Source organism: Micromys minutus (assembly GCF_963924665.1).
Source record: "Micromys minutus genome assembly, chromosome: 9".
Taxonomy (NCBI): domain Eukaryota; kingdom Metazoa; phylum Chordata; class Mammalia; order Rodentia; family Muridae; genus Micromys; species Micromys minutus.
The window spans coordinates 28,384,993-28,399,419 of record NC_137978.1 but is presented as its reverse complement, the minus strand read 5'-3'; the positions used below and the strand labels follow the sequence as shown (position 1 = coordinate 28,399,419).

Genomic DNA, 14,427 nt, shown 5'->3' with positions numbered 1-14,427 from the left:
CCCTTTATAATCTTAAAAATGTCCCAGTTTGAGAATTAAAAAAAAAAAAAGTATATGATTACCGACATAAAGGCAAATGTCTGTTTTAAAAAAGAAAGCAAAGATAAACAGGAGTTGATTTTACTGAACTGGCATCCAAGGGAATTGTTTTAAATCATAAATAAGAAATTCTGAGCTCCAAGACAGGTAGTGGTGGCACACACCTTTGATCCCAGCACTTAGAAGGCAGAGATAGGCAGATCTCTGTAAGTTCAAGGATAGCCAGGGTTACTCAGAGAAACGGTCTCTAACCACTGAGCTTCAAATTGTACCTTATTCATCAACATAATACAGATCCACTAGTTACTGCAAAAACATATAAGAACGCAGCAGTTTATTAAGGTGATTAAAGTATACCCTGTCAATTACTACACTAATGTGACTACAGGTGACAGCAGAAAGTCATCAAATTGCCAAGTCACTCATATTATGCAAGATGAAACAAGAATATTGTTTATGTGCCTCAGTAAAACCAGCTTTTGTCATTGTTGCTAAACTATAAATATGATCACTTTTTAGATGTTAAAAAAGCACACATCCTAAACACAAACATCAAAAAGGAATGGCTAAAGTGCTACCTGAAGACCCAGTTATTCCACTTCTGGGCATATACCCCAGAAAAGCTCCAAAATACAACAAAGACACATGCACCACAATGTTCATAGCAGCCCTATTTATAATAGCCAGAAGCTGGAAAGAACCCAGATGTCCTTCAGTAGATTAATGGATAAAAAATTGTGGTATATTTACACAATGGAGTACTACTCAGCTATCAGAAACAATGACTTTATGAAATTCTTAAGAAAATGGATGCATTTAGAGAATATCATCCTGAGTGAGATAACCCAGTCACAAAAGAACAGACATAATATGCAGTCACTGATAACTGGATACTAACCCCAGAAAGCTTTGAACACCCCAGAAACAACTCACAGACTATATGAAGTTCAAGAAAAAAAAATGAAAAAACATTATGCTTAATCTTTACACACCAAGAAAACTTTGACTATTTCCAGGTTACATCTTGTTTTACATGTACTTTATGCTCATTGTAACTAGTAAGATCTTAATGCACACTATCAAACCTTTAACAAAACCAAGTACTGACAAAAAATGTGTTTGTATACTTTTATGTAAAAATGCTTAAAATCTGTACATTTATCTTTGTTTTTTAAAATAAAGTTGTTCAATTAAAAAAAAAAGGAATGGCTAAAGTGTTCAGAGATAGTCTCTAGAAAACAGGATTGTGTGGTTTTACATTCTCAATAGCACTGTGCACTCTCTGAAGATCCTTTATATCAAGAATACTTATATAGAGAATCAAACAAGTTTTTGATTTGGGAAAAATAAATATCTAAAAGTAATTGTACAAAATTGCACATGAACCTTTTTAGCAATAAGTGAGATTTCTAAAGGGAAACTTTTAAATCACAGTTGTCTACATAAAAAATAATTCTGTTGTAAAATCATTATTCTTTATCAATTTTGACATATATTCATAAATATAAGAGAAATTTCTTTTAAAAATAAGTTGCAAGTAAAGCTAAGAGATAGACGGATCTCTATAAGTTGAAGGCCAGTTTGGTCTACAAGGAGTGCTCCAAGACAGCCTGGACTACATAGAGAAACCTTGCCTTTAAAAAAAAAAAGTAAATTGCTACATATTACTACACAGTCTGTATGTATGTATATATATACACATATATTAATTAAAAACAAGAAATAAAAGAGGTAGAACTATCCCATTCACAAAGAATAAGATAATCTACAAGTAAAGTACTAAAGAATCCATTTAAATGAACAAAGTTACCAAGGTTATAAGAAATAAAAATCAGTATATAAAGTGAATATATTTTATGCACTTACAGTAAGTTTGACGATAGACTTAAATAAATTCCATTGACAGTAGCATCAAAAAAGAATAGCATGCCTAGGAGTACATTTAACAACTACAGAACAGTTTCTGAAAAACTATTTAAGCATTGTTGAGTAAAATTTTTAAATATATAAATAAATCTGGGCAATGGAGTCACATGCCTATAATCTTAACACTCTGGAGGTAGAGGCAGGAGAATCTCTGTATGCTCAAGATCAGCCTGGTCTACAGATCAAGTATCAGTATAACCAGGACTACACAGAGAAACCCTGTCTCAAGAAAAAAACAACATTGAACTGTACATGTTTAGACAAACAGATGAATAGAACAGAATTATGAATTCAGAATAAATTCATCATTTATGGGATCCTGCACCACAACTAAAAGATACCAACAAGCAAAAAATATTAAATTGGATCCTTCACATCCTATACAAAAGTTAACTCAAAGGACCAGAGAGATAGACCAGTGGGGTAAGGGTACATGTCTCTAAGTCTAACAACCTGAGTCCAACCCATATAATCCTTATGGTAGAGTAACAACTAACTCCCACAAGTTGTCTTTTGACTTAATACATACATACATACATACATACATACATACATACATACATACATACATACATACATACATGCAAGCAATACATATATACATACACATATACATACACACACAAATGTTTAAAAAATCTTTTTTTTTAATTAGCTAAAACTGCAACAATCAATGAACCATATAAAACCTAAAACTTAAAAAAAAAATCACTCTTGGCCAGGTGTGATGACTCAACCCTCTAATCCCAATACTCAAGAGTCAGAATCAGAGGGATCTTAAATTCCAGGCCAGCCAGAGTACATGGTAAACCTGTCTTTAGAAAAAAACTGTGTGTTGAAGATATAAGTCTTTATAATCTCAGATCTGGCACAGAATTCTTAGACTTCAAAAGTACAAGCAGAAAAGGAATGGTGGTGCACATCTGCTATTCTTTAGCAGCGAAAGGCAGGAGGATAAAAGATTAAGAGTTGAAGGTTATCCTCAGCTATAAAGCAAATTCAAGATCAGCCTGGGCTATTTGAGGCCTTGTCTCTAAATAAGAAAAATAAAGTGACTAATATCCACACTTGGGATGCTCAAACAGGAAAATCATGAATTTGGCGACTTTATTCCCAATTTCAAACAATTCCCCATTGTTTTAAAGACCATCTCAAAACAATAAACCTTGTTAAGTTTTTATTATAGGAATAGGGAGGCTACAAGAAAAGAAGTTTTGACCACCTTACTCCACGAATACTGATACTGTCAAAATTTATGCGCTGAGGAAAAAAAAAAAATCAGCCATGAAAAGCAGTGGGAATATAAAAGAGAAAATTTACCAAACACAAAGACAAACCAGGACATTTCAAGCAAGTGTGGCTCAAAGCAGCGTCAACAGAATCAGTTTTAAACTGTTCTAAAGAACCACATGGTCCAGAATCCATCCACAAGACCATGCATGAGAGTATGCAGGGTGGGGGTGGGGCAGAATACAGAAAACAGACTAAGAACAAAAGCAACACAGATTATAGAGAAGATGCAAAGTAAAACATTTCAATTTTTTATATGCTTAGTGCCAATTTACAATAAATAAAATTTAACAAACTATAAGTGGCCTTTGTAACCAAAATAAATGTGCTTAACTTAAATCCTAATCAGACTAGGCATGGTGATATGCCTATACACTCAGCCCTCAGAAGGCTCTTACAGAGAGCCCAGATTCAGTTCCTAACACTCACATGATGATTCACAACCATCAGTAACTTCCCTCATCTAACCTCCATGAACACAAGGCACATGCACACAGCACACATATGTTCATGTAGGCAGCAAAAACTCTCAGACACATGACGCAATTTTTCAAAAACAGAGATTTGGGGCTGGAGATAAAGTTCAATGGTGCAGCCCTTGATAAGCACACATAAGACCTTGGGGGTCAATATCCAGAAATGAAGGAAAAACATCTAAATCTAGCAAAAGCTCTAGGAGAAAGGCTATAGATTTTAAACATAAAAAAACCTAAGCAGTTTACAAAAATAAAACAAAATAATAATTTTAATCTTATTATTAAAATTAAAGAAATGACAAACTGAAATGGTGAAATCTAACTTTTATGTCAAACAAACACTGATCAAAAAGTCTAATATAAATATACTATATCAAAAAAAGCTAAGAAATGGCATTCTCAAACAGTGTCAGCATTGCATAGCATAAATGTATCATTTGAGGGGCTGGAGAGATGGGTCAGTGTTAAGAGCACTTATTATTGCATTAGACCTAAGTTCAATTCCCAGCATCCACAAGGCAACTCACAGCTGTTCAAAACTCCAGTTCCAGGGGATCTGATGCCTTCTTATGACCTCCACAGGCACTAGGCATGCACATGGTACACACCCAAATATCACATAAGCAAGTAAAACACTTATAAATCTTAAAAAACTTTTAAACCATGTGAGCTAATAATTACATCCATCAAAAACTAAGCCCTGTAGCTACAGGCACAAGAACGTGTAAAATAGTTACCACAGTGCTAGCAACAGTGAAAGACTGTAAACAACAGAAACATTCATCATTAGGTTGACTAAGTTCTTTAAACCAAGATTATTCATACACAAGATTACCCTGAAATGTTTTAAATAATGAAGGTATCTATATGTACTTACAAAGAACTTCCTATTTAAAATAAACTAAAATTAATAATAAAGTTGCAAAGCGGCAGCTTATCAAAATAACTTTAAAAGATATACTAAGAGAAAGAGTAAGATCATTATAGAAAATACACACAGGCACTTATGTATGCACGTGCACACACACAAACACACAACTAGCAAGAATAACTCCCTCTAGGAAATGTAGTAAAGGCATCAAGCAGGTAGTAAACTAGTGTTAATGTATTTTATTCATGTTCCCATTTGTTTCTGATGATAATAATATGAGCCTCAGTATCCTCCAGTTCGAAGTAATGATAATAATAGCCTGATTATTTGGTTATTATAAAGATCAAATGAAAAAGCATAAAATACCTTGTAAATTACAAAGCAAAACACAAAATTATAAACTATTCTTCAAACTGAATTCTCTAAGCCAATTATAACAATAAATATTATCATTTCCTGGATCAATTTCTCTAAACACAAAGATTAGACTATTTAAAATTAAATCTACCAGATGTAACAATGTATGCCTAGTATGTACAAAGCACATACTAGATTCTTAGCAAGAAACACAAACTCAATGGAGTAAACTAAATTAACTTAATTTAACTTAAAAACATTCAAAGAAATCCATAGAGAAGGGGGTGTGGTTGAGTGTTAGGGCACTTGTCTAGCACGTACAGGCCCTGGGTTTTATCACCAGCATTTAAAGAAATTTTAATTCTACACTGAGGGTACTGGGGCTGTGACTCAGTTGGCAGTGAGGATCCATTATGTTATAAATACAGCTGCAGTAGCACAAGATCCCAGAACTGAGAAGAAAGAGGCAGTAGGATCAGAAGTTTAAGGTTATCCTCAGCTACATAACAAGTTCTAGGCCAAAAGGGATACATGAGACTCTGCAGGAAGATGGAGAGAGAAAAAAAGGAAAAAGAAATCTTAGTGTAGTGCAATCTTAGAATATCATTTTACTTTTTCACTGATGTCAGTTTAAGTAAATTCTCAAAAGTGTCATATAAAAGTGCTAAATCAGCTGCTAACAGAAGGAATACATATACACTATTAAAAATGAGTTAATTAAAAGTTATAATTAATGATATTATAAAATCGTAACTGTTCTTTTTCTTCCAGTCTTCTTCCTATATATGTTTAACTGAAATCATTTTTCTGAATTCAATCTCAAAAAAATAAGAATCTCTGTGAGTCTATTTTCCTGCTTTTGTTTCCAGAATTATAATTTTATTAAATGCAAAACTCACACAGAAGTTTTTATATTTCTTTAGAACACAAGTAAATGTTCTAATGAGCATTTAAAAGGAGGGAACTGGAGACAGTATTCGAGCCTGTTACTAACATTAGCTTGTAAACAAACAAAAAATGCACTCATTTAAGAGACTACTGGACAAACCCAACTGGTCCTAATTAACTTTAACTAAAGCAATACTTCCCAAGTGCTGAACATTCCAAACCATTTTAAGAATGACTGTCTATCAAGTAAGCAGAAATCTTCTGAGCATGCTGGGTATACTCATTATAAATAGTACAAGAGACAAAAGAGAAAACATCATAATAGAAACTCAAATCTGTCACATTGAGTAAAATATTCATTTTCTGACTGTGAAAACAGGTCATAATTTTCAAACATTACCCTCTGTTTATTGTCATGATTGCTAAATTGAAGCAATAAACTGCTTTGTTTGCTAACTAGGACATTTTGTTTACAGACTCCATCTAGCCAGCCCAACATTCTGATTTTTTGTATAGTGAAATTAAAAATAAACATCAAAATGACACACCTGTAATATTAGCATATAGGAGACTGACCATCTTAGAGTACAAAGAGAGGCCAACTCTCAAAATAACTGGATTAGTAAATAAATGCCAGAAACCTAAGTTGTGGGATACTTTCCCCTCCAATTTCCAAAATTTCTGTAACAAAATTTTATTATTTTTAAAATTAAAAAACATCAACATCAAACTACATATGCCAGCGTCTTAAAAGCTGAAACAGGAAGACTGCACGCCCCAGGTCACAAGACAAGGAAACCCTGTCTCAAATAAACAAAGCATTTCTACACCACATATTGCAAGTGGGGCCTCTGGGTTTGATTTGGGATTTTGCTGTTTGTTTGTGGCTTGAGTTCTTGTTTAAGACGGGGTTTTTCCAACAACCCAGACTATGAACTTTCTATGTAACCAGGGATGACCTTGAGACCCTGGCCATCCTTCTGCGACTACACTCAGCACCTAAAATTACAGATGGACACTAGCACTCTGTCTTTGTTTTGTTTCTGATTTTGTTTTTATGTTTGTTTTTTATGATAGGGTCTTGCCATGCTTCAAAGTCTGGCCCAGAACTTACAAAGTAGCCAAGGACAGCCTCAAATACATAATTCCCCAGCCTTAGCCTGCTAAAGTACGTATTGTTTTTAGGTCATACATGAGTTTTTGGTTTGTTTTGTTTGTCTGTTTCTAAAGTCACCATTTACAAGTACTTTTGGGTTAAAGTGCTCGTTGTAAGCCTGAGGACCTGAATTTGATCCCTAGAATCACATAGTAGTCCCGGTATAACCAATTCCCCAAAATTGATATACACATGCACTAAGCTTGAACACATAGAAAATAAGTAAAGTTTTAAAAAGTTATTATAAAAGATAAACCATAGCTAGGCATGGAAACACATACCTTTATTAATCCCTGTATCCAGAAGACAGAGACAAGAGGAGGTTATCTCAGTCGGAGGCCATCCTGGTCTACACAGTAAGACCAGGGCCAGCTAGTACTTCACAGTGAGAACCTGTCGAACAGATTTGTTTGTCAAACAAACAAACACACACACACACACACACACACACACACACACAAAACTGGACCATGGGTTTAGATCAATGGTAGAACATGCATACACAAAGCCCTGCACACCCTCAAAAAAAAAAAAATCTTGATATACTAAGATAAGAAAACTTCAATTCAAGGTGAACTGCCAAATAAATATTTACTCATCATACCGTATTTTGAAAAATAAAAAGTTTATAATGAAGTGTATTAATATACCCACAACTTATCAGGGTACCAACAAATGAACTAATGTCTTAGCAAAATTTGTTAATAAAATTGGTAGTTGCTATGTTTCAAAAGCTGTTTCTTTTGGAGCTTTTTAAAACTCTTCTTTACTCAAGAGACTTGTGGAGCAAGCATCTTTACTCTCAACACCCAAGATCTCTGTGAGTGCTTCAGTGTTTCAGGCTGGCCTCAAACTCAAGAGTGCCTCCAGGTGCTAGAATTAAAGGCAGGCAAGTTCCTGTCCTGACTTCCTTTATTAATGGACATTTCCTTCATTGATGTGGAAGTGTTAGCCAAATAAACATCTTCCTCCCCAATTTGCTTTAGGTCATGTTGTTTCATCATAGCAATAGTTATCCCTTAACTAAGACAGAAGTCCCTAGGCCAGGCGTGGTGCACACCTCTACTCCCAGCCGTTGGGAGGCTGAAGTAAACTGATCACTACTGAGACCAGGCCAGCCCAGGCTGCACAGTTATTGTTAATGAGGAAATAGCCAGTAGTAGAGTGGTTGCCTAGCATTCGTAAAGCTCTGGGTTTTATACAAAGTGCTCAAGGATAAAAGAAAGAAAAGCAAAGAATGCTCAAAAACAAAAAGAAAACTTTACTTGTCCTTGCTATACAAAAAAAGCAAAAACTGAATCTTTTTCATTCAAATTTCTTTTTCATTCAAATTCTCTCCAACCTTTCCCATGTCCAGTTTCTCCCCTTCCAATTCATGGCCTCTTTTATTATTACACACACACACACACACATACACACACACACACACACACACACGTAAATACAACCTGCTGAGTTCATTTATTATGGCTCATACAGATGGTTTTTGGGCTAGTGACCAGGTATTAGATAACTAGTTAGGGGGTTCATCCCTGGGGAAGACCGATTCTTCCTCTCTCTGCATTCAGTAGCTCTTTATCTAGGAGCTGCGACTGTTTTCTGCTTTTTCAGCCTGAAGCTCTCCATACCACCATTTAACTTTGTTGCCATTCTGGCCTCACATTCACAGTAATCCCATCTCAGATTCCCACTTGCTGAGATTAACTTGAGCTATCACATAGGATTTGAATTTTACTTAACAAGAAAAGTGAAAACAACTGAAATGAGAGAAATAAAAGTTGGTCAGCACTAAATATGGTGAGAAAACCAACACTTCATCAGGTATGATTTACAAAACAGAATGTTAGAGAACTTAATAACGTTCAAAGTCCTCTATTAAAATTGAAGCTTGAAAATTTATTATTTTGTTTGTTAGTATATTCTAAGTAGCAACACTAATTCTTGGAAAATAGTAAATGCTAACAATATTTGTTGGATAATATTTTTTAAAATTCACTTATTTTTACTTTGTGTTTGGGTGTTTTGTCTGCAAGCATATCTGCACCTCCTAAGTGTTGTGCCTTCGGAGGTCAGGAGATGAGGTTGGATCCCCTGGAACTGGATTTACAGATGGCTGTTAGTTACCACACAGGTGCTGGGAACTGAACAAGGTTCTCCTAAAAGAGCAGCCAATGCCCTTAACCACAGTGGATCAATTTTTAAGGCGAAGAAAGCAGAGACCTAAAGATTTTTCTCATATCTATATTATGATATATAATGAAATATTACTCTTACCATATTTATTGGCAATGCTGAAGATGGCAGTCATAGTCTAGTATTCTATCATCTCTAAAAGACAAAACATAACCTCAAGCTTTAACTGTTTGGCAAGCATTCAAAGGGCATGGGAAACATAAACAACAACATTTTTCTCTAATTTGTTGTTTTAGTTAAAATAATAAAGGTCAAAAACCTAAAAAGCCTACCCTAATGCAATGTGTTGCATCTCATACTTTAAAAATATTTACAGAAGCCAGGCAGAGCAATGATGCTTTCAATCCCTGCAACTGGGAGACTGAGGTAAACTGATTTCTGCTGAGTCCAGGACAACCAAAGCTAGAAACAAACAAAATATCTCTCTCTCTCTCTCTCTCTCTCTCTCTCTCTCTCTCTCTCACACACACACACACACACACACACACACACACACACACACACACACTGGCTGAATGAATGAACAAACAGTTGAATGAACTAACTACCCTATTCCAAACTGATCATTACAGAGGCAGAAACTAGCATCTAGTTCATCTTCATAACTGTCAGAGAGCTTTTTAACAGCTTTGGCATAGACCCAAGAGTTATCACTTTCTTCCACATAAACCAAGGGAAAGAGATGAAATTTAAAATGTCCTTTGCTGGGTCCAGTGTCACACACCCATTATCCCAGCTTCTTGGGAGACTGAGGCAGACGGATGGATCACTTAAGGCTAAGAACCTGGACCAGAATGGCAGCACAGCCACATACACTTCCAACGCTCCACATGCCTCTGCCCTGAAGAATCCCCCACTTGAGTATGCCATCTCTAACTCTGTGTTAGAAGAGTAGAAAAGAGAAACACAGGTAACATTAGATCAATAATGAATGTGAAACTAGGCTACACCATTATCTGACTTAGTCCAAGTAGCTAAAAAAATTTTAAACAAAATGTGTGAGAAACTAAGGAGATGTCTCAGAAGGTAAAAACACTATGTAACATGAGGCGTGGAATTCAAATCCCCAGTACCCACATAAAAACCCAGCACAGCTGAAGAATGCCTGTAACCCCAGCATTGAAGAGCAGAAACAAGCTGGCCAGCCTAGCAGAAATGGCAAGCTCTCATTCACTGAGAGACCTGTCTCAAGGCTGCAAGACAGAAAGTGACACAGGAAGACACTTGACATCCTCTTCTAGTTTCTTCATGCACGCCAACAGGCACATGCACCTGCACACTCCTATGCATGCAACACACACACATAAAACTGGAGAGATGGTTCAGCTCAAGTTAATAGCACTTGTGGCTCATGAAGAGGACCCAGGTTCGGTTCCCAGTAGCCACATGGTGGTTTATAACTATACATAACTCTAGCTCCAGGGGACTTGACACCCTCTTCTGACTTTATGTGGGCACCAGACATGCATGTGGTATACATACATACAGTCACACAAACATTCATACACAATTAATTGATTATATCTAAGAACTACAAATTTACTAAGTTTGAAAAAAAGATACATTAATAAATACTAAAAAACCTTAGGTCCCCCCCCCCCCGTGCCTTTACAATTTTTTACTGCATCTTAGTATTTTATTATCAAAATATTCTAAATTAACTTATTTGAATTATCAATTTAAATTCAAACATAAGATACTAAAGAATAATTCCCCTAAATGATTCAGCATTTACTCTGGATACATTTTAACACCTAAATACACAACCACAAGAACATATGCAAATTATGAAAATGACTATAAAACTGAGAGCCTAAAGCAAATTTCCAGAGATAAATGATAGTGAACAGAAACTAAAAACACAGTACGATCCAAGAAAAAAATAAAGTAGGCATACAACCAAGAAGCAATTCTACAGAAGTCTTCAAGGGAACAAAATCTTTAAGAGGGGGGAAAACTGCCAAAATTAGCCAACAGAGTCAGAATACAAGTGCCTGCCAACAGAGATCGTGTTTAAGGCAGGTCGCTATCTAGACTCCGAAAGCCAACACCCAAAAGTCAATGTTTCCATTTCTCAAATTTGAGTTTCAGAAGGACCCTTCCAAACAGATTCATGACCAAGACTGGACCATCTTTAAAGTTCTTCCCTCTTAGATGCCAGTCAAAACACAATGACCCACAGTAAATAAATTTGGAAATGCAAAGTGAAGTTTATGAGGTTGTTCCTGAAAGGTGTAGCTCTTTTACCTGAGGGGTGTGTGTGTGTGTGTGTGTGTGTGTGTGTGTGCATGTATGTGTGTGTGTCATAAATAGTATATATAAAGTCGCTTTTGCTGGGGATATAGCTCAGTTGGTACAGGGCCTGACTAGACAGCATCAAGACCTGAGTTTGATCCCTGGCAATAAATAAACTTAGTATAGTGGTACTTGGGAGACGGAGTCAGAAGGATCCAAAATCATCTTCTTGACTACATAGTGAGTTCAAGGCCGGCCTGGTCTACTTGAGACCCTTATAATATATAAGTAAAATATATAAGTAAAGATATATAATAAATATGTAAGTCTTAAAATATATAAGTAAATAAAATCTCCATCCTGGTTCCTGGGAAAAATACTTTTCTATCTCAAAGTTCTAGAAAAGAAACACCTCAAGACTTCTGTATCATAACACAGAAATAATCTACTATCCAAACACACGCCCCACCTTATAAGTACAGGCAAATCTAGGCCAAGGAGACAAGATGGCAGGGAGCTATCACAGGGCAAGCTTGATAGGCTGAGGTGGGCTCAGGCCAGGGAGTGCACAGCCACCAGCTCTGGAGAGGGCAAACTTATGGACAGTGAAGAGGGAAGGGGCTGACAGGTGGCTGGTACCTCATCCCTCCTGGATGACTGCACTTGGTTTTACAGAAACGGAGAACTCAGGCTCTCCTGAGTGAGTGATGTTTAAATGTTTCCTATGAAACTCGAGGACAGGGCTCTAAAGGAAGAGAAATTTTAAATCAATTTAAAAAAGAAGAGAGAGTTCAAGAACAACTTTTGGCACAGATCCGCCCCAGGACAAAGTTATCTCCCCGATGATTCCCGGCACCAAGGCGGAAAGAGGCGTCCCACCTGCAGAAGGCTGGCACTGTGACCCCTAGGACGGCGATCAGAGACAGTCCCCTCGCGGGTGGGAAAGTCTCCAAGGGGATCAGAGCAGAAGTTAACCTGACCAAGAGGCAAAGGCGCTGGTAGGGCAAGTGCCTGGGCAGGATGCGACTTCGGGAAGCGAGGCTGACTGGAGGGAACTGAGGGGAACTCCGCAGTCGTCGCTCCCGAGGGCCAGAGCTGAGCAAGGCTGAGGGACCCATGCCCCGCCGAAATAAAGCCTCGCACAACCCGCGGGCGCTGCCTCGCGCGAGCCTCTCTGGAGTTCACCTGGGGGCCGTCAGGCCCGTGGGAGAAACTTGCCGAGAGGGCGAGCGCGGACGGGACCCGCGTCGGGGGCGGCGGCCGGGAAGGAGCCGAGCGGGGCGGAGCCGAGAGCCGGGCGACCCGGGGCGGGGGTGCGGCGGCCGCGGCTCGGGCTCCTGCTCCGGCTCGGGATGGCGCCCTCACTCCTCACAGGCGCTCCCACCGAGCGGCCCGAGGGCAGCCGCCGCGCCAGCGCCCCAGAGCGGTGGGGGGAGGGCCGGGGAGCCCCGGCGGGTCGAGCCGGGCCGACCGGCGAGCGGCGTTACCTGTGTCAGGGAGAGCTGGGCTGCCGCAGCCATGGTGTTTCCATCATGCACGGGAGGGGAAGGAAGGACAGACTGACGGGGGCCCGGGGCGGGAAGGAGGCGGAGGGACAGGCCGTAGGCGAGGCCGGCGGCCGGGCGGCTCCCCGAACTTCGACAACTTCCCTCCTCACGCCGGCCCGCCCCGCCCCGCCGGCCCCACAGGCCGCGGCGGCGCGCAAAGCCCGGCGCGGGAGTCGGAGCCGCGGAACCAGGCCCTGACCCCGGCCTCCCTGGAAAACCCGGTGCGGATTAAACTCTGGGACGGACGGGAGGCGGAGGCGGCGCCACAGGGACCTGAGAAGTTTAGGCAGGACACCCACCGACCCTCTTTCTGGGCTGCTGTTTTTATTTCAGTAAAGTGCGGGGGAGGGGCGGGGGGATATACCCATGTCCAGGTGGGTTGTGGGAACTAAGAGTAATGGTACTAAGTAATGATAGTAACAGTCTAGTAGTGATAATATTAAATAATACTGATTGTATGTGATTTGATCTACCCTAAATGCGTGCGTTTGTTTGTTTGTTTTTAAGACAGGATCCTTCTCTGTATAGCCTTGGCTGTATAGACCAGGCTAGCTTCAAACTCACAGATATCCACCTGCCTCAGCCTCCAGAGTGCTGGGATTAGATACTTTTTTAAAAAAATTGCATGAATAGGGGATTTGAAACAGAAAGAAGTTATACTAATGAGGAAGGTGAACGGGCATGGTGGCATATAACTTTAATCTCTGTGAGTTCTGGGCCAGCCTGCCCTACATAGAAGTTCAAGGACACATAGTTAGGCCCTGTCTGAAATAAAAAGAAGAGGACTTCCCCCCAAAAGAAAAGGAAAAACAAAAACAAACGAATGAAAACGCAACTCTCTTAACTGAAGCTTTCTACCAGCTATCACGTGGATTAAGAAGGCACATAAGTCCCTCTAAAGTAAACATCTTGGGAGTAAGAAGGAGCTGCTTTCCTTGCCTGCTCTCTGTCCTCCCTGGATTGTTCAATTAAAAAAAGCCAGTAGATCTAGGACCACAGTGTATTTCAGTGATACAGTGTGTGCATAAAGCCCTGGGTGTCATCTCAAATTCTTTCTCATCATAAATGGCACCTCTTGACAGAGTATTATCTCTCCAAACCAGTGTACATACTCCTTTGTTGACTTTCTTTACTAAAAGAAGTCAACAGTCTCCTAGTGACTTGTTTACGTAAGTCTAACCCCTCCCCAGAAAAGCTCCTCAATGACAGGGGATTTTATATATGCTCTGTGTGTGTGTGTGTGTGTGTGTGTGTGTGTGTGTGTGTGTGTGTGTTTTAACAACATAGAGTTATAGTATATGCTTAATAAAGACCTTTGTCCTGCCTATATTCACATAATACACCTTACTCTTTCTCATATTGCTATACTTAGTTGGAATAACTAACCACTTACCTGAAATTTTCATCTACAAAAGCTCAGTGTCTTAGGGTTACTATTGCTGTGGTGAA

The 14,427-nt window shown here is 38.9% G+C and overlaps 1 protein-coding gene across 4 annotated transcripts in view; it reads right to left on the bottom strand.

The window, feature by feature from the left end:
* The window catches only part of EPS15 (epidermal growth factor receptor pathway substrate 15), a 91,936-nt gene extending 78,839 nt beyond the window's left edge, over positions 1–13,097 (bottom strand). For all 4 annotated transcript variants that reach the window (XR_013975126.1, XM_080921055.1, XM_080921056.1 and 1 more), the window contains exon 1: positions 12,919–13,097. Coding sequence is in view for 3 of the 4 variants with exons in the window: in XM_080921055.1 (XP_080777181.1) it covers positions 12,919–12,951 (33 nt within the window). In the remaining variant the exon portion in view is untranslated. The remainder of the gene's footprint in view (positions 1–12,918) is intronic.
* Positions 13,098–14,427: the final 1,330 nt, after the last annotated feature.